Below are 20,973 nucleotides of genomic sequence, written 5' to 3'. Positions count from 1 at the left end.
GGGAAATGTAGTAAGCTCTTGGACCTTCCCCCAGTTGGGAGCTGTCAAAATAAGTATAGAGAAAAAAGGAAAGGGAAAACATAAAAAGAATGGATGAAGCCCATGCAGCCACCACATTTTAAGATTGGTAAGCTGCAATATATTACATTTTTTCTCTTGGCATTACATATTTTAATGGCCAATTGCAATTTAAACACAAAAGGCCTTATTTATTAAAGCTTTATATCTCTATATTTCTACCCTAAGAATTGTGGTGATAGGTCTGCTTTAACAATCTCCTAATATTGAGCCTGATTTATCCAGTGATCCAGCAAACCTGGAATGGATTTTTGTCATTTGTTAGTTGCTAGCAAATTATTTAAATCCTGGACTAGATCCATTCCAGGTTTGCAGGATTACCCAGCTTCACTGATGAAAGTGTATCCTCTTCAGCCTTAGAGAGCTTTAATAAATCAGGCTCAATGTTAGGTCTGCTTTAACAATCTCCTATCACCACAATTCTTAGGGTAGATATCTTTTATATATGAAGTAAAAAAGTGTTTTTTTTTTTCTCCTTTTCGTTAAATTACTTAAAAAAAAAAAAAAAAAACGACTAGGAAAAGGATGGCTGCGCCCCGCGCTTCCTCCGCATAGGTACGAAGAAAGAATCCAGGACAATGTGGGACTGTATTGAATACAGCTTCAGTAAAGGAAGTAAAGGGAAGTTACTTTCTTTTGTTTTTACTTTATTTCCGCTTCAAATGATTCAACATATTTCCCTTTTGTTAAAGCCAATCTTTGTAAAACTTTATTTATTGCCTGATTGTAAGCAGCCACATTTCAAAACAAAATCTTTTTTTGCAAGAAAAAAATAAAGCACTGATCCCACAAAACTTTTATTTAACAGTTCAAGTTTCTGGTATTAAATATTTAGAAAATAAGTAAAGAAAAATGACGAGATGTAATAATGGCCACAAATTCTTCAGACCAAGTAGGGGGAATATTATGGAATTTTACTTTGTTGCACCTCTTCTGGCTTTTATGACAGCTCGAATTCTTTGAGGCATGGACTAATAAAAAGAAATATTCTTCATAAATCAGATTCCAGCTTTATTGTATAGTAGCTGACAGATCAGCTTTGCAAGATGGAGCCTTGCCATAAATTTTCTGTTGCAGGATTTTGATCTGTGCAGTTTGCCTGCCATGTCATACTATCTAGTGGCATTATTCATTTTTGCTCATGGATATTTTCCATTCTTCAGGCCCACCCCCTTTCTGTGGAGTGAAGGATAGTCTTAATGGGTCTTATTATGGTAAACAGTAAAATAAATAAAACAACTAACCCTTTTTTTGTAATAATTTTTCATTTTGTAGGCTTACTTAAACATTGCACACCCAATACACACACACATATATATATATATATATATATATATATATATAATGCATATATATATATATATATATATATATATTTATGTGTGTGTATTATTTGAGAGCAGAAAACATAAATAAAATATGACGATTGCTGCAAGTTTTTTACATCACACAATAATTACCTTTCCATTGATATTAAGGTAATTTTCATTTGCTAACTATCACGTGACTTTTAAAATTAACTATAATACTTGAGCAGCAGGGAAATTTGTAGTATATAGAAGATAGCTTTAAGATTCAGTTCAGTTTGCAGGAAATTACAAGGTCACAGAAAATTAAAATAATGCATTTACAATATCCAAGGACTAGTAAGTTACAGTATTTTACACTTTGCTTCTTGGGTTTGGATATCATTTAAGTGTTTAAATACAAGTTACAAATTCTGCATCATTTAAGTCACTGAAAACTTTCACTGACTCACTGTTTTTGAGGGTGTTCTATAAACTTTTATAAATTAATCCATTCTCTTGTAAGTTAAGGTATTAAAAAAAAAAAAAAGGTAAAACAGTTCCCTTAGCCAGCCCAAGAAGAATTGGGAAATCTGTTGTCAGTAATTTTATACCTCCTATTATCATTCTAGAAATGCTGGTTTCTAATAATCCATTCCCATTACACAGGGTTATGTGATAAGAGATGATGTTAAGTTTTGTATGGATGTCTACATCTTTATAGTTCACAGTTTTGTGCCACTGACTGTCTTTTACAGTGTATTGTCTTCACTAAAATAGATTCTTGTCTGTAATGACATGCCTGTGATCTTCTAAATTGTTTTCACTTTGTGGTTATCAGTCTGCTGGAGTCCTGGCAGACACTAAAATATGTCATCTTACCAAAGACAAACTGAGAGGATGCACAAAACAAATATCATTTTGTGTGTCTTTTTCATAATCATGTTGCTGCTTTGAAGTTTCTTGAAATATAATAATATATTAACCCTGTTACTATCTACTAAGCTTTAGAAATCAAAAACATTTACATGTCAATAGATTCTTGATCTGAAATTGTGAAATGTGCTATGCCTCTAAATGGTTCTCTCTGTTCCCAGAAAAATCCATCCTATAAAGTTTGTGTAATGAGGCTTCGGTGGACAAATTATTATAGAAATCAGTAGCCATTCTATTGTGGGAACAGACATGCCTTTAGCAGGACATTTGCTTTTGATAGTAACAATAAAGAAAAGGCTCAGAGAATTATTTATTGGTCCTTGTCAGGCTGTTGCTAAAAAGCAAAATACAAAGAGGAGACCACTTGTGTTATCTGAAGGCAATTTTGAAGAAATGGTCTGCTGAATCTTGTCTGTGGCAGACAGTTCACCATTGAAGTCTCACTACAGTAGAAAAAGTCCCATTGTGTGAGTGGTCTAAGTTTATGAAATTATGAAAGCTGTAAAACATTAACAATATTTTGACCTTCAAGCTAACCACTAAAGCAGCATATACACGTGCAATTTTAGTCGTTGGAAAGAATCTTTCACAATCCTTTTCAACGACTAAGCACTGCATGATGCACCGTTCTGCTCTATGCAGAGAAGGGGGGGGTGAACAACAGAGCGGCACCCCACTGCCCGCTCTCCCCCTTCCCTTGCATTAGGATCATTCGTCATCCATCGTTCATGGATCCGCTAGGACGGTCGTTTGGACGATGGGTGCTGTACACATGTCAGATTCCCGTCGGATATCAGCCCTGAGCAGATTATCGGGCGAGTACCATTGGACGTGTGTACGTAGCTTAAATATGCATCTGAAACATGAACAGCTGTGGCCACAATCTTGGGTACCCTTATAGCGCATTGAAAAAATTCTTTATGCCTCCTGAAAAGTGATTAGGTGAAAAACAATTGTCATATATATTACATGCATGCCTTTGGTAAGTTGAGTAAAGCAAAGCAAGTGTCAGATAAATACTTCCAGTTCTACAGAGATATTTAAAAATGAACATTTCTGTTGCTAGCCCTAAAAATTGTAAATGATTGGGTTACAGCAGCCATTCTTGAGCTTTTTAGCATGGTGGACCCTTGAGATAACTTTCAGGTTTTTAGGGAACCCCTGCTATATACACATATATAAGTACATTAGTGTGGTGGGATGAATGCTTCTTACATTTTTACCAGTGAGAAGAAAGTCACCTTTACAGATAGCCAAAACGATAGTGTGGGTTAAACTGAGAAGAAACAACTGCTCATTGCTCAAGGAAACCCTAGCAACCTCTGGAGGAACCCTGGTTTAGAAACACTGGGTTACAGTAAATTTCCAAAGTTGCTGTTCTCTTTAATTGGCATCTCACATGTCTCCAATCATGTAATTTGGTAACATTGTGTGACTTACGTTGAACATGGACCAGAGCAGAGAAAGCAAAGGAGAAACTAATCTGAGGAAATCATAAAAGGCTTGAAAACCATCTCCAAGTAGCATGATGTTGATGTTTCCGCATGTTCATGCATATTGACAAGCTGCAGTGCCTAGTGGTAGAATGTCCCACAGATGAGACAAAGCTGAAGCTGTATTGCAAGTTGCATCAACTCTGCCCACCGGTGAAAAACATGAAGGTTTGAAAGAAAAGAATATCACCTCCTGTGAAGCATGGAGAAGGCTTGGCTATGTTTTTGGGATAGTTTGCTGCATTAAACATGTGGTCCCTTGAGTCTGTGCAGTCACAAAGTTTTGTCTCTGTTTCAGGACATAGATCCTCCAAAAGGATTATGACCCAAATTAACATGACTAAAAACACTCAAGAATGGCTATCAAAATATTGTACTATTCTAAACTTTCTATGAACCACAATTTAAATCTTATCAAACAGAACAGAAATATTTAGTCCTGAGAAGGATCCCTTTATTTTTGGCAATGCCCTTTTGATTTGTGGGGTTCTTTTAGGTATTCTGTTGAATCAAAAGGCAACTAGTCAAATTTTGGTAAATACTCAATAAACATTAATAAATGTCAGTTACTTTTGTCACTTTGAGGGTAGTTCAGAGACATTTGACCTTTTATTTCCCATGGAGGCATAAAAAATGTGTCCAGCTCTTTATGCTGTCATTAAGGACGCTACTATCATATACATAGCCGCAATTGTTTTCCAATATAATGCTTGTGGTACTGCAGTCTGCAAGACATATCCACTTATAGTTTTAAATGTAACTTTTTTATTTTGGATCTATTAAAATTTTTGTTGTTTTTTTTATAAATAAGTAATACATTTGTGTTTGTACCTGAGTAGTCCCACATTGTTAACCAATATTGCTGTAAATTTTAGATGTAGTACATTTGGACTTGCTTTTTATTTTTTAATTTATTGTTCCACTGTGTAAATTAACAACTTCAAAGCCCAGTTTTTATATATTTGCACAGCAGTTGTGTGTTTGTGTGTGTGTATATATATATATATATATATATATATATATATATATATATACACATAGTCTGACTGTTTTTTGATTGCTTTAACTGTATTTTTTCAGAAGTAGAATTTCATTGAACGTGAACTAGTAGTTGCCTTTTTTTAATACCATTTCTCTTTTGCACATTATTTTTGTGTAGAATGAAGATGGGCTGAAAGAATACTTTGAAGCTGTGGTCAAAATGACCACAGCTGACCCAAAAAAGATAATTGGATGGGTGATTAAGAATTTGCTTGGCTACCTGCGGCAGGAAAATCTTACTATCAAGCAAAGGTGAGATTTGTTTACAAGGTAACTGTAAGTCATTTCTGAAGCTGATTGGGAAATTAGGCCTTCTGACAAAAAGTTACGCTTTCAGTGCAGGTAAAAAATACCTTCCTATTCATATCCTATAAGCCTACATGCTTGAAATTATAGTCAGCATCAGGTAATAAATATTGAAATATACAGTAAATGTCCTTCCTTGTTTTTTTTTTTTTTTTTTGTTTGTTTTTTTTTTATATTCATATACAGATTTCACTGTGGTCATTTTCCAATGACCCTATTCTCTTTCCAATTCACCTGTTTTCAGTTCCACATACTGTATGCATGGTTCATTGGTTTTAAATAGGTTATCTGTACTATCTGGACACTGAACGTGAATAGATAGTGGTTCAAGCATGTTTTTCACAATCCTTCTCCCATGGCCAATGTCTGTAATTTAATATATACAGTATATGCTGTATACACTAAAGGAAGTTAGATATTCAGACATGATCCAGCAGATTTTGTTACCTCTGTTACCCAGCAGTCACATTAACAACAGCTACTTAGTTGAGCCACATGTTTATATTTGTCATTAGAAGGCAGAGCAGAGGAGTTGTGTTGGCAGATTCTGCAAATGTCATTTATCTCGGAGGAAAACTGTGTAATGGGAACCTTTGGAAAGCTGTGACCATGGCCCTTATTCCTCAAAGTGAATGAATGACCAGCAGTCTCTCCCCAAGGGCATCAGGACCAAAAGAAGCATCTTTCATAGCATCTTTAGTCAGCTTTAGAAAAAGATTTTAATTAGATTTGGATGTTGGCAATGGCATGTATGTGTTTTGAGCTGTGGAAATTGTTAACAAATGTGTGAAGTCCGCAGTTGGCTGTCTTTGCCACATAGTGGAAATCACAATAATTGTCTAAGTGAGTCTTCAATATATCCCACAAAAACATCTTTGTATAGCCATGAATTAATGTTGTTTTTTTGCCAAGAATTCTCTTCTGGTTATGGTAAAACTTAACTTTCTTATTTTTTTAAAGACTAATAAATTATAAACATGTTTTCTCTTGCTAGTTTGATCACACCCTCTGCATTGGCTGAACTTGTGACTCTGCTAGAGAACAAAGTAATTTCTTCATCAGCAGCCCAACAGGTATGCATATTTGTGTTTCCTTTATTTTTTACAAATGTAAAAAAAAGCAGAAATAAATTACTACATGCATTTTAATAAACAAGAAAGCAAGAATATATACAGCTAAAATGTTTCCTACAGTTACATTTATCAAATACATAGGCTTAATAATAATAGACATAATGTTTTGTCATTTTTCTCAACTCATCTGTTTTGTGATTTCTGTACTGCAAAAGTAACACACACACTACTGTGCAAATGTTTTAGGCAGATGTAAAAAAATGCAGTTAAGAATTCTATTACAAACATAAATTCTGATTGTTTATTCTTATCAGTTAACAAAAGAAAAATGTAAATCAAATATCTTAGTTTGACTACCCATGCCTTTAAATCAGCATCAGTTCTTATAGGTACTCTTACAAAAAGCAGAGAGTTTGTAGGATTATAGTCAGGTGTATGATTAACCAATTATACCAAGCAGGTGCGAATGATCATTATATTTTTATATAGCATGTATCTGTACAGATGTATTTCTTTATACACTGCACTGCAATCTACCACCTGCATCTACTATAACAGAAACATCAAAACAGCCAAACAACCATAGAGATGCATCTTTAACCTTCTGTTACAAAAGACTTTAACCATACTTTCAGTGTATGATACTGACTGTCTTCCTTTCTTTTCACCATCTGCAACAAATCTGCACAACTTTATATATCTCTGACTCTTGAGTGACAAACACTTTTCAATACATTGAAATATTACTTTAACCAGTTCTGCAAAATTCACTTTTGTTTGTTTTATTTAATTAGAAACACCCAGGAAATGTTAGGTTACTGCATACCCTTTAGCCTATTTTTTAATTAGACTTTTTATGTTTCACGTACTAAAATAAAATGGATGTGTTCTAGGTTTAAATTGTCACTTGAATTAGATCCTTTTGATGAATAAATCCATAAATTGATAGAAAAGTTTCACAGGTCTTGCTTCTTTGCACCAACAATATGGGGAAATCAAAACTGTCAAGAGCAACAGATGGTCCTGACCCAGTAAGTTGAAAGGGAAAATGCCACCCTGTCTGCTTGAGGGATGCTCTACAGCAGTGGGTCTTGTTTCTGTCCTTGTTCTTCAGTTCAAACACCATACCTTGCCACAATAGTCAGAATTCAAAGTTCAGATAAGCAAAACATTATTCAGTTTATACAATTTTGAGTCCATATATTTATGTTTTACTGATTAGTGTGACTGTATTGCACTAGGTCAGCGTGTTATTGTTTTAAAATTAAGAATTCCAGAACAAGACATGTCTATACCAACGCTAGTAATCCTATATATACTATATCGTTTTGTGGCCATAGCTACCAGACATTGTACATTATTTATTCTTTATATTCCACATATATTATTTCTGTATAAATAAATCAGTGTGAAGACAAGCATTCACCATGTCTGACATTGCATTAGCTGCTATAGCTGCTGTTGCCCCTTGACATTGTTCTGATGTGTACAATAGGCACAAAATACTAAAATTTAAATGCTGTAGGGAGAATGGCTCTTGAAATCCCTAGTGAAGAAACACTAAATTAAATTGAACTGCATTTGATTTAATTACATCCTTTTTGAGCACTGACATGCTTGTGTTTTTGTAGGAATAAATGGTAAACTTCAATTGGCTCTATTTCAAGAATAAACTAGCATTAAACACATTTTCACGCTGACAAAGAGAAAAGTGACCTTGTTTTGGACTGTATGTTAATGGCTAGCAGTGGAACATCTATTCTTATATCAAATGATACAATCTGCTGGAAGACTTGATGATAAGATGGAGTTATGATGTGCCAAACATAATATGACTCCTTTTAATACCAGTCATTAAAATACTGTAAGGAAGGCCATAACTTCTTATATTCTACCCACGCTTTCCTTTCTTCTACCAAGTGACTGAGGATTCTCTATCCCACCTTTATCAGGTTACCACACAATGATAGCAGGCACTGACATGCTGGAAGTATCACTAAATATACCATGACCTAACCAATGATTCACATAATAAACATATATGTATCCCCCTGTTTGGCCTTTGTCATGAACATGTTTGTTTTACCAGGCACTTATACAGAATAACATTTATTAAAATTTAACATACAACCCACCATTCTTGAATTGTATATTAACATAATTTATAAAAATGTTTTTCTTAGTCTTTTATATTTGTTATATTATCACTTGTTTTGCCAAAATGTTAGAATTACCTGCTGTTATTTTTAGCCCAAACATTTTTTTATTTTTTTAGATCTTAAGTTAAGTGGTCAGCACCTGTTTTACTTCAAATTTGTTTTGCATGTAAATCTTTCAGCAGACCCTGCTACTAAACTGGTACTAAACTTCCTCCTTTAAGAGGAACTAAACCTGCCAAAAAAATAAAATACACTTACTTCAATCACTTCAATCCTGCAGGGCAGTCCGATCGCACCGGGTGCAGCAATCTTCTCTTCTTCTTCCTGTTCTTCATCCTATGTCACCTGACCCATGTGCGAGATCGCGTGACGTAGGAGGAAAAAAAAATTTGCCGATCTCACTGCGCATGCGTGAGATCAGCAAATTTTTCTTTTTCCGCAAAAAGGCTCCTTCTGTGCATGCCTGATATGCTCGGGCATGCGCAGAAGGAGCGCCCAAGAGCCTCCTGGGATGCGTGATGTAGGTATCACAGGAGCCTTTGCGCTCCCATTCATTCATGACCGCCTAGGCGATCGAGAATTAGGGGCGGTGCTGCACCGCAGCAATTAGGGGCGGTGCTGCAAACATAGAATTTTTACTTAACATAAAACGGTCGTCTACTATTTTATGAAAAGTGAAAATTGTGAGTTTAGGTACGCTCTAAACATTTGTGATACAGACAAGTGGTTATTACAGAAAGAGATGCGCAATGTCCCTTCTGCAATAACTGTTCTTATCTGCCTAATTGTCACCCAACTGTCGAATTTTGCTGAGCTGCGGAACTCGGTTTCTCTTATGTCACTTCTTCCCAGCCAACCAAGATGGCTGAAGACCGCCTCAAGGAAGAAAAGAAAAAGTAAGATGGCACCTGTTTTGTTTTTGTATGACTGATTTAACAGTGTGTAGCTCCAAGTGTTCTGTGGGTATGAAGTTGGTATATCTACAGCTGTAAAGGATGAAATTACTTTTTAACAAAGATTTCCTGATAATATTAAAATACTGCAGTCCTTTACCTAAAACTTGAACTATATTATTTTTAGTAATGATTTACTTTCCCTTAAGTTAACTTCTGCTACCTGATTTGGTCGTACATGTCTACTCTGCAATGGAAGTTTTTTAATATTTTAATCCGCATGAGGTAAATACGATGAATATGCATAAATAATGCAACTTTATATTACAATCTGTTTTACAGAATTTGGAGAACAAGTATAATGAGTCAACGAAAAGTCTAATATAATGCTAGCTTTACATTATTTTTGGAAATTAAATCACGGCAGCTAAGGGAGAGGTCATAAGTCAAAGTCATTTAAAACGATTGAATACAATGTAAAATTTGAATAAACAGAACTTTTGAAAACAGGGATATATGCACAATACTGTGTAGCCACAAAATAGTACCCAGAAATTGAAAGTTAAAACATATCTCTCCCTAAATTTGCAGATGTCTTATTTGCAAGGATTCTCAACAAGTTCACCCTGTTAAAGCAGCTCTGTTGAGGTTTGCAGCAGTTGCTGGTCTGACTCCAACTGCAGGCTAGTTAAACTTTTTTATTTTCACATTTTAGTTCCATTCTTGATTGATTATTCATTGTATTATTTTAGGTTCACATATTGTTGTCTTTTTATAGTCCTTCATCCTTCAGTTTGTAAGACAAAATAGGAAGACACAGATAACATGTTATCAAATTCATATATTCATGTAGGAACTATAGATGAATTATGTTCCAATAAATCCCCATACTAAAATGTATTTTACAAAACTTTATTTTTACTACATCTTTGCAGGTTTTTTTGTACAGTGTGCTGCCTAAAAGGGTTTGAAAGAAATCTGCTTTTTTTAGATCTATGAGAAATAACAAGTTTTCCATTTCCTGCACCTTGCAGGTTACTCTGTCCTTCATGAAGTCACTAAAAAAAGGTCTAAAGTTGAAAAGTTCAGATCTTACAAGATACATGTACAGAGGCAGTAAATTGGTGATAGCTAAGGCAGAACATAGACTATTGCATAACGTTCTGGGGAATTTAGAAAAGGCAAAGCTATTTCATCTCATGTTGGTTTTTCTTTATTATATGATAGTGAATGACTGTGTGCATTTGGTAGCAGTTGTTCCTTTTTAAAAAATAAATAAAGGGATAAACCACTCGACATATTCATATTCTAATATTCATCCCACGTAGCTTTTCCTGCAATGTGCTTTCTTCTATAGTGGGTAGAGTTGTAGTTTAGTGCTTTCCTGTGACTTCATGGTATTAGACATAAGCTAGACCCAGAAGTAACAAAGACAGGATAAAAATTGTTTTTAATGTGTTGACACTCCAGTTCACCTTTTGGCTTTTTCGGCAACCCACTGTACTCACATTCTCTCTCTGGGATTTAAATACCTTGATGTTTGTCTAGTAATTCATGCAGAGAGCTGTGTAAATGTGAGCTGTCAACAGAAAAGCATACATTTTCATATTAAATCTTCTAATGGTGTTTTCAAAATTTTTAGACAAAACCTCTTTAAATCCAGGAATGGCAACATATTCTAAAATATGGTTAAATTTTTTCAGCTGCAGATCCCACAGAACTTTACTACTTTTTGTTGTATTTAGTAATCTCCAGTTCAAGTTGACTGTATCTTGTTGATGCTAAAAGCAATTAAGACTTTTTTTCATTTAATCTGAACCTTAATTACGTTATCAAGCCTCTTCAGTCGTCTCATTAGTACAAGGGCAATTGTTAGATCATGCATTAGAAATACTGCAAAGTGGAAAATCTGCGATCTTATTTTTTTTAAATAAGCACCAGTCAGAAGAAGCCTGGGAGAGAGGATTATGGATTCATTTAAAGTATGTTTCCTTGTACTGGACTGCAGGTGTTCCAGGAGCTCTGCAAAGGAGGAAATAAGACGCCAACACTGATCGTGAAGGAGAAGAAACTAGGACTTCTGGATAGTGAACAACTGGAGGGTATCTGTCAGAAGATTGTAGATGAACATGACGAAGAGGTATTGGACAGTTATGTTCTATAAAAAATGTTCCTAATGTATACATGTGGAGTACACAGTGTCTAATATAAAATATACTTTAGTATAGAAGGATTTGTGTTCTCATCATTTTCTGCATGAGAGGAAACAGCCAGAACTTTGCAAATGGAATTGGCTGATAGGGAGATCTGAGTCCTTTCTGGTTTCAAATCTGTTCAGGTGAATTAGGCTTTCCTAAAATGCTGCTCTCTTGGGCTTTTTCAGTAAAGCAGCTCAATGTGAAGTTTGGGAAAAGTATGTTAACCTATAGTAACCAATTGGATTTTACTTACCTATTGTCAGATCAATTTAGAGTTTTTTTTGGTTATAGTGAATACACTTGACAGTTTGGACATTATTTTTTTTAGCAAATCATCCCAACCTTGGTCCTGTTCCATCATTTTATATCAGGTGCAGACCCATTTTGCAGTGTGCCAGGTCTATAATTCTATAAATAGCAATTAGAAGAAAGCAGAAATCTCAGAAACATAATGGATGCAGCACTCCCAATTTTAAGTATCCCCTACATGCAATAGTTTTGGTTCTTCTGGTTTAGTTGGCTTTATTCTTGTTTTTATGGTCATATGTAATATATAAAAGCATCAGTGGTGTAGATTTGCATTAAGTACATAGGTGTTTTTGCAGAAGAAAGAAAATAGTGTCTTAAATCTCTCAAAATAGTACAGGAGAGTCACAAAGAGAAAACCTCCTATTACTTGCAGGAATACAGACTTGTCAGGCTCCTGTCCAGAATGCAGCAGAATACTAGAGCCAAATGCTAACAGAGATGCATAGTTAGAAAGTAATTATGATGCACTATTAAAGTTTTTACATGTCAGCCACAATGGTCCACAACAGAACAATTAAAAAAGAACTACTTGATTGAATAGGAAAATTGGCCAATTGGCCTATGGATGGCCATGTTTACATCAGGATCTATCTTATATGTATTGGCACAGTTTGACCTCTGTAGACACCCCCTGACTCACCAGCCATGGGAAAAGTTTTGTTCAAGAGAAATTTACCTGGCTGGTTGTTTTTGTTTTGCCAATATAAGACCAAAAGCAGAGTTGTATTCTCTGTGTCTAAATATGCATTCTCATCTAAAACTTATTGTTGCAGTTATTCAGTAGCAGGGTTTTCTGTTGGCCCTTTCTTATCTTTGGGTAACTAAACAGGAATTCCTCAGAGGACTGCTTCTGAAAAATCAAAGAAAGATTGTGAGAAGAACAACATTAATATTTCAGAGAATTATTTGGCATAAGTTATTACCATTGACTTTTTTTTCCCTTATTTCTAGGTTGCTGCCATACGAAAAGGAAACCTTAAGGTTATGAATAAACTGATAGGATTAGTTCAGAAGGCATCCAAAGGACGGACAGATCCAGCTCTTGCAAAGACCATACTTGAAAAAAAACTGCAACTGTAAATTGCAAACAAAGACTATAAGAAATAAATATCATTAAATAGGCTCAGATTACTACGTTTGTGGTGACAATTTTTTTTTAACAGTTAGTGCCATTCATAGGTTAAGAAACAGTCAAATGGTTAAAAGTAGCATCCACTATGGAAATCAACGCAAACCTTATCGTAAATTTAAGTAAATGGAGCCCATTGTTTTTACAGCATAGCTGCTGTCACAGTAAAATCGACAGACAAGTCATGCCTCTATTCTCTTTTTAAATAAAGACTCTTATCACAAGTTTCCATTTTTGTGAATTACTGCAGTTGAGACATACCCGGTACCGAGTGTCACTTATTTTGTATAAAGATGTTATAGGTGTACATCAATATTATGTGCCCAAAGGGCATAGGAAGAGTGCTGTGGTATTTTCCTGTAAAATAAACTGTATGGTGTTATCTTTTGCAATTAGTGTTGGCGTTTTCTTCAGAATCTTTATATTGTGTAATTTCGACTGTGCTTTACCTACATGCAAACAGAACATAGGCATGTTGTAGGTAATCACCCACCCACAGAATGCTATCACAGAATCTGCAGCTTATATGGTAAGTAGAAACAAATATATACCAATAGATGTGGTAGACTAATCATGGGTAAGTCTCTGATTCTGTCAAATATAAAACCTTTCCAGGTAAGGTTGCAGTTTTACAATTCTTGTAATATAGTTTAAACAATCTCATGATTCACACACATCTACCATACTGCATAGTCAGGAAAGTGGCAAACATATTTTCTGATTCAGTTCAGAATAATATATTTTAAAAAAACTAGCTTAATGTCTATTGATAATGATAAAAATAAATCTTTAGGGAATTGTAAACCTAAAACTGAAAAACTAATTGGTAGAAAAAAACATTATTGTTATAGTTTTCTGAACTGTTTTGCCAAGATATCTTTAAAGTATAGAATATTGATTTTATTGGCTATTTACTATGCATTGGTTAGTGGACTTTAACTTGCTAATTACATGTTAAAAAGATAACATTTTTACTTAGTAACTGCAGGCCAGTAAGCTAAGCTTCTATAGTAGGGATGTAACGTGTGATGTTTGAATTTATAACTCTTAAATGGTTTGTAAATGAGTAGAAGGTTGATTTAAAAACAACATTCAGAGTATAGTGATTAGTGAATTATTCTCCCATCGGTCTAAGGTTGTTAGTGGTGAATACTGTTGGTCGAATATCTCACTATTTGATTCAACTGCTATTCGATCAAATAGGGGGATGCCGAATTCAAACACAATTAAAATCAATGGTGGGAAAAATTTGGGTTATTTTTCGGGACTGTGAGGAACTGCAAGAGCAATCAGGAGAGCAGAGCTGACAGCTCCGCTCTCCTGATTGCTCTTGCAGCCCTTTATGTGTTCTTGGATAAAGCCCAGAAATAGGGATAGTGCTTCCTGATTGGCTGAGGAAAGCTTTCCTCAGCCAATCAGAGAGCACTAGAGGTTTTGAATGGGGAGACTTGTCCCCATTTAACCTCTAGTGCAGCCGTGGGAATCATCCTGTCATTGTGGCATAACCTGTAAAAAAAATAAAACCTGTAAATAAATAAAATTTAGTTATCCAAATCACACATTCAATAAATTACTTTTACACAGGAATTTGCGCCGTCAAATTCAAACAGCCATATTCGGGTCGAATATAAGGACAACCCTAATTCGAACACCAACATTAGTTGGTGAACACTGAGGTTCAGTTTTGATCCCATTATTTTTACATTTTTTTTAGGATATAGAGTTTAGAATTAAAAGTACCATATCTGTGTTTCTAAATGTCATTTAGACAGTTGAACGGAAATTTGTGTTTAATATTTGTAATAATATTAATTCATCTTACTGCACAATGTATTGAAACTAAGAGTAAATAAGTGATAGAGAAGAAGCTGTTTGTCTTGTTAGAGTATACACTCAATATTGCCATTTGATGTCAAGGTTATAAAACAAGATAAGTCATTTTCTTGTATTAAAATGAGAGGGATAAATTATCTTCTGTCTTTTACTAAGGATCTTAAGAGACCAGTTACACTTGTGTTCCTTGTACAGAGGATTGTCATTGTTTTTATTTAAAATATATCCAGCAAAATGCATTGTCCAATATAAAAATATTCATATTTTCATCTATAGATGGATGTTATTAGAGCATTAACATACACACGTTATAAAGAATCATTTCAAAAGAATAAAAATAACACGTTAGGTTTTCATGAATGATACTAAAGGCTCTCAGCTCAGTGCACAGGAATGCATACCTGTATATCATTAAACTATGCCTATGGATTGATGCATAAAAATGTTAAGTAGTTGGACATGTCTGCAGTACAGTAACCATCTTCTGCTAGCCATTAACAACACAGCTGGCATTGACACTTTAGAACCTCTGTGCAAAAATCTACTCAAGTGTTTGAATTCACTTCTTCATGGCATACAAAGACAAACATTTCACTGTACATTTCCTTTTTATTCCTATTATTATAAGAGCATCTTATAGAGCATCAAATAATGTTTTTCTTTGTTTTTCATCAGGACATGCTGTGATAAGTAAAAGCACTTACAAACTGTTATATTGGCACATTTAGTTGTAAACATGTGCCTTTAATTAAATGATCACCTCTTTACACCTTTCCTATAATGCAGCACAATATGCATTGTTTTTGTGAATAGAAACAACAGTGACTAGTAAACTGAAATATAACAAAGAAGACTGTTTAGTGATGGCAGGTTGCCATCTCGCTTTGTTTTTGTGCTGTAGAACATTGAGATAATGTAGCTGAATTGTACACTGTATAATATATTACAAATTTAAAGTCACCTATATAAAAGCCAAGTCAGATTGTTTCAATAGAGGCTTTGATTACTTCACAGTTACGTAGTGATCCATTGCTAACACATCTGTGACCCAAAGTTTAGGAAACACTGGCCACTAAACCAGTGCTGGCTATATGCTAGCCAATCAATGAATCACCAAAATATGATTACAGGGATTAAATAAAGATAGGTTAAGATGATATGGAAACCCCCATCTGTAAGAGCACAGAGACACATTGACTAATACACCTGGTTTAGGTGTTTGCATTTTCTTGCCATAGCCAAATGATAAATGTGCAAATACTAAAGTACAGGTCTGCTTCTGCATATATTGCATATGTAATAAAACTTTGTTATTCTACAGGCCTGGGCTTCTTAAGTTTTGTCAAATCACAAATAAGCAAGACAATTTGGCAGAAAGCTACCATCTACCAGGCCATTACCAGCAAGATAAAAGCCTCAACAACCCCTAGCAACTGCCATGGCTTTTCAGAGATGTCCTTTAATCAGCTTGGCATTTTTGATCAGAAAGAAAGAGCAGCTGCTCATAAAAGGCATTGAAATTGTCTCCATAAAAAGTGGGCGTTAGAGCCTTTGTCAACAGATGCAGCATGCTTTTGACATGTGAGATGCTTTTGAGATAGTTTAGTGATTATTACAGGTGCAATTGACCTGCATTTAACCTGTTTTGACTTATTTTGCATTCCCATACACTTGTATAAGAAGAGAAGCAGTTCTAAAATAAACAAAAACCCACTGGTCCTCACAGATACAGACATCCAAGAAATAAAAAAAAGACTTATGAAGAATTCCCAGACAAATTACATAAAGATTTTTGTGAAACATGGTTGCTTTTAATGCAACACCGACTGATCCTTTCACTAATCATTATATCATGTTTTGGCTACAGTGACAAAGAGAGCATGTCAGGGTGCGATCGCATTATGTGGCCCTTCTTGTTAGAAATCCCCACACTTCCTATCAAGACAATGTGGAAAAGAGTGCAACTGACAATGTTTTATTGCAGCAATCCTTAGCAGAAATCAAAGCATGGCAAATATTTTTGAGTTGTCCCTTCCCTATCCAAAACTAAATTAAATTATGGTAATAGCTAGGGTTAAGGGAGCACATTATCTGTCCTGTTCCTATATCTTGGTGCAAGCAGTATTGTCATGGCTTGCTTTTAAAAGGGAGTCCCCAAGAGTTTCCCTTCCTTCCTCTTCTACTGCAATATCTACAGTTTTCACTGCCAATTTTGGGCTTTGGGTGCTGGAGAAGAGCAGGACAAGAGCAGAGCAGACTCTTATACAGCACACAGAGACCAGATAAGAGCTTCTTCTGCTTCTGTAAGTGTTCTGGGACTGAAGATAGGATTTGTGATTGTGTGTATGGTACAGGCATTCTGACTATTGACAGGGGCACTAATTACTCCACTAGGACTTCTATTACTTCCAGTGATGCAGGGGCATGTTTAAATCCTGCTTACCAATAATTTGCACATTTAAGCTATATCAGGGCTTATTAATACTGTACAGCTTCTAGTGTGTGAAAATATTACTTGAAGATAAGAGATTAAATAGGAACACGAATTTTGGTTACTGTCAAGAATAACAATCAGCCGGTTCAGTTGGGAAGACTACTGTCAGTTAGAAAGCTGTGGTGATTGGGCTCTGATGGATGCAAGGAAGGATTACACCTGCAGCTTTCTAAGATGTAAGCACATCGTATCTTTTACATAAATTTCATTTGTTTGCTATATTCATTTAGACAGAAGGCTCAGATCCCTGAGAAAGCTGAAACAGTATTTCCCTGGTGTCACTGGCCATCATCTGTAGTAAATTGAAAAATGTCTTTTATCAAGCAGATACAATGGTGCCTTTCCTCCTGAGCGAAGTTTGTATTAAAAGAAAAACCTTCAGCCTTCCAGACACAGCATACTAGTTTTAATTTTATTCTGTCCCATAAAAGATATTCAGAATTGTATAAATCTTTCACACAACTCTCCAGAATGGTAACGTCAAATCACCTGCAGCACATTATGCTCAGAACATTTGCAATTTAATGCTCTGTGCAAGAGTTTGTAAATAGCTGAGTAAGGGCAGCGCCAACACATTGATCTATGTTATCTGCATTGCCCACTCTGCCAAGGGGATGCAGCGTTCAGGATCTATCTTTCTGCTTGCCTGAACATTGTAAGTTTTGGGAAAAAGAATAAGGTTGCAAAGTTTTTCCTGCATCACCCGCTGTCTGCTGTATTTATTTTTTCAGCAAATTATTTTCAGCTAAAACACCGTTTTTCATTAGCCCTGCAACAGAAATGGTAAAATAGACCTACAGGCAAAAACTAAAATATAACAGAAAATAACAAAACCATCTGTTTTTGCTTCAATATTCAGCTTCAATCTAGATAATATTCACTCAGTAGCTTTGTCTGCCACTAGATGTCCTCCGTCTAATGTCCTGTATCATTCAACCCCCTGTCTTTAAGCCCAAGTCTTCCTGGCTATTCCTTGACTGCACAATGAAAGGAGAAGTAACGCAATGATGACTTCTTTGTCAGTGTTTTTATGAACTGATTGACTTGTATGGCTTCTTTCCTTTCAGGTTTCCAGGTTTGCTGTTATTGTTGCACTTGAACTAAAAAAAGCTGATACCAGGTGAAATATACGTACTTAACACGACTTGCACTTAAAAAAATATAAATAAAAGTACAGCTAGTCCCCGAGGACATCCGACATATGGACGACTCCTAAATATGAACAGGGCTTCCCTGCTTGCTTGTGTGCAGGACAGAGGGGGTGGTTTGCATGACATGCAGAAGAAATCTTTTGCTAAACACAGCAGAGGTTGTGGGTGATCTTAAAGACTGAGCTCTTCTGCAACATCTTGTAACTCTAATGACCAAGACAAACTCTGCAGTTGTTTCTTTTTGCATATCAAAGTACAGCTTGCTCCAGAACTTAATGAATGTCTAGGCTCCATAATTTACTTACAGTGATGATTTTATACAGAAACTGACACCATGCTGCCTAATATTATGTTGGGACAAACATCTGTCCTGATTGCATTTTTTAAAATAATGTACCTGTTACAAACCTACATATAAATTTAACTTAAGAACAAACCTACTGTCCCTATCTCATATGTAACCCAGGGACTACCTGTGGTAATTTATTAATGAATACAGATCTTTTTTTAATTTTGGTTTTTATAATTTTATATATCTTTATTTTTTAAATGTTTACTTTTTTAATATCTGCCTCTGCTGTGTATCATAAACAACGACCATTTCTTGTTCATATATAATAATACCTGTTTCCCCCTTTTTTTAGACCTTTGCTGCTGCTGATTATTGCGATGCAATACCTGGATGACTTTTCTAAGGGTGGGTTTCCTAAAGGAGATACCAATGGGCCATGACTGCCTAATCTGTTATGAAATGGACACTACACTTCACTAGTATAAGATAAAATTGAGAACAATTAATGGGTGTCTAAATGATCAAAGTCACCAAAATATAATGCATGCAGTCTGCTGGGTTCAGGGAAAATCCTTGCTTCAGCATCCTGTGAGAAATACGCAGAGGATCATTTCAGACTTCTCTAATTACAACTTGTTACATACATAACACACTATCCTAGATGAGTAATGTATGTAGGAGTAACTATTTATATCTGATCTGATCTACGTTGGTGGTAACAAGTCTGAATAATGCATCAGAATCAAAGCACAGACAGCTGATCAGTAATGAGGAGCTGGAGCTTTCTTGTTTCTAGCTGAAGGTTATCCAGGTCAGGTCATATTCTGTCTCAGCAGAAGGGCTAACAATGGATATAATTATTGAAAAATAGAGTGCTTTTAGAAGGATCACATTTATTTTGTAACTTCTCTACAGCCATTAAAATCTAGACAAATGGCCAAGTGCATTCATATCAAATTCATATAGTTTTTTTGTTTTACCTGTTCAGCTAGACGCATTTCTTATACAGGCAATTTATCTTCGGGGTTCATCCTTGGAGTTCCTATGTCACCTCTCCTCCCCCTAATTGGACAGTGAGTCAGTATCACTATCTCTGTCCACACAATGAGAGTTGGCCTAGGAAGTTGTAAATTGACCCACGCTAAAGCAATGCTAAACCAAGATTTAGCAGATTGATCTTTCAGGTTAACAGCGGTGTGTCACTAGAGTAGCTGCAAATTCCAGTGGCAGGTGCATGTTGGGCAGCATTGGTAAAGTCTAGAGAGTGTATGTAAAGAGGCATTTAATGGATTTCTGTTTTACTTCCAGTAATGTTTTACACACTTGGTGTAATGGCATATTCATACTGATGCAGTAACTGGTCTTCTTATTAAACAATGTAGCACACCATTACAAAGCATTGTATGTTACCGTGCATTGTAGCAAGCTGCCGCTGGTGCGTTGGTAGGTTGCATTATGGTGCCATTACGAATTAATAGCACTGCAGTGTACCAAAAGCATGTTTGCATGCTGTAGTAACATTCCAAAACAGTTTTAGATGTTTACAACTGTATAAATTACACATTACACACTATTTTGTAAATAAAATTAGGAAAATTAGGTATCTTATAAAGCAAATTGTGGTTTGTTAACCACAAATGTATGCAAAGACTGCAAAGTATTACAGGATTTGTTTTACATAATATGCAGAGTATGTATCGGTGCAATTATAATCAGAATATATATATATATATATATATATATATATATATATATATATATATATATATATTTATATTTACCCATCTTACTAGGCTAATACTAATCATGCAATGAAAGAAAAATATTATACAAGAAAACTTGTCCCTGCAAAGTATTTGTGTACAGTGGATTTCGGTTATAGTATACACAGTTTCAAGCTGTAAATGAAAGCTGATAATAGAAGGGACAGTTTACATAGTCAATTTGGGTTTAGAAGAGAAAGGGGGGAAATAAAACAACCATCAGAGTTTATTTTCTTTTTGTTCCTTACTTCCCACTTGCCCATGGACAGAAAGTAGTAACAAAAAGAATCCAATCATTTCCCACATTAATCAAACCAAAGTTTAGCAGCTGGACAGATGATACATGTTAAACACATTTAGCTATTTTTACTAGTTCTCTTTTATCAGCTATGCAGCCACTTTCCATTTTCATCTTCCTAAAAAACACTATATGACCCCAAGGTCCCTTGACATTTTGGAGAATCCTAATATCTTTGAGAGTATATTAGACAATGAGCTAAATGAAAAGATGTTACTTTAAAAAAAAGAAAGAACACAGA

The 20,973-nt window shown here is 35.2% G+C and overlaps 1 protein-coding gene across 1 annotated transcript in view; it reads left to right on the top strand.

The window, feature by feature from the left end:
• Positions 1 to 13,293, top strand: part of GATB (glutamyl-tRNA amidotransferase subunit B) — a 61,432-nt gene extending 48,139 nt beyond the window's left edge. Inside the window, exons 10-13 of the mRNA XM_072406835.1 lie at positions 4,953 to 5,086; positions 6,135 to 6,213; positions 11,274 to 11,405; positions 12,724 to 13,293. Of these exons, the coding sequence (XP_072262936.1) occupies positions 4,953 to 5,086; positions 6,135 to 6,213; positions 11,274 to 11,405; positions 12,724 to 12,852 (474 nt within the window). The 3' untranslated portion in view covers positions 12,853 to 13,293. The remainder of the gene's footprint in view (positions 1 to 4,952; positions 5,087 to 6,134; positions 6,214 to 11,273; positions 11,406 to 12,723) is intronic.
• Positions 13,294 to 20,973: the final 7,680 nt, after the last annotated feature.

Source organism: Pyxicephalus adspersus, chromosome 3 (assembly GCF_032062135.1).
Source record: "Pyxicephalus adspersus chromosome 3, UCB_Pads_2.0, whole genome shotgun sequence".
Taxonomy (NCBI): domain Eukaryota; kingdom Metazoa; phylum Chordata; class Amphibia; order Anura; family Pyxicephalidae; genus Pyxicephalus; species Pyxicephalus adspersus.
The sequence above is the reverse complement of the archived record's forward strand: the minus strand, read 5'-3'. Positions and strand labels throughout refer to the sequence as shown.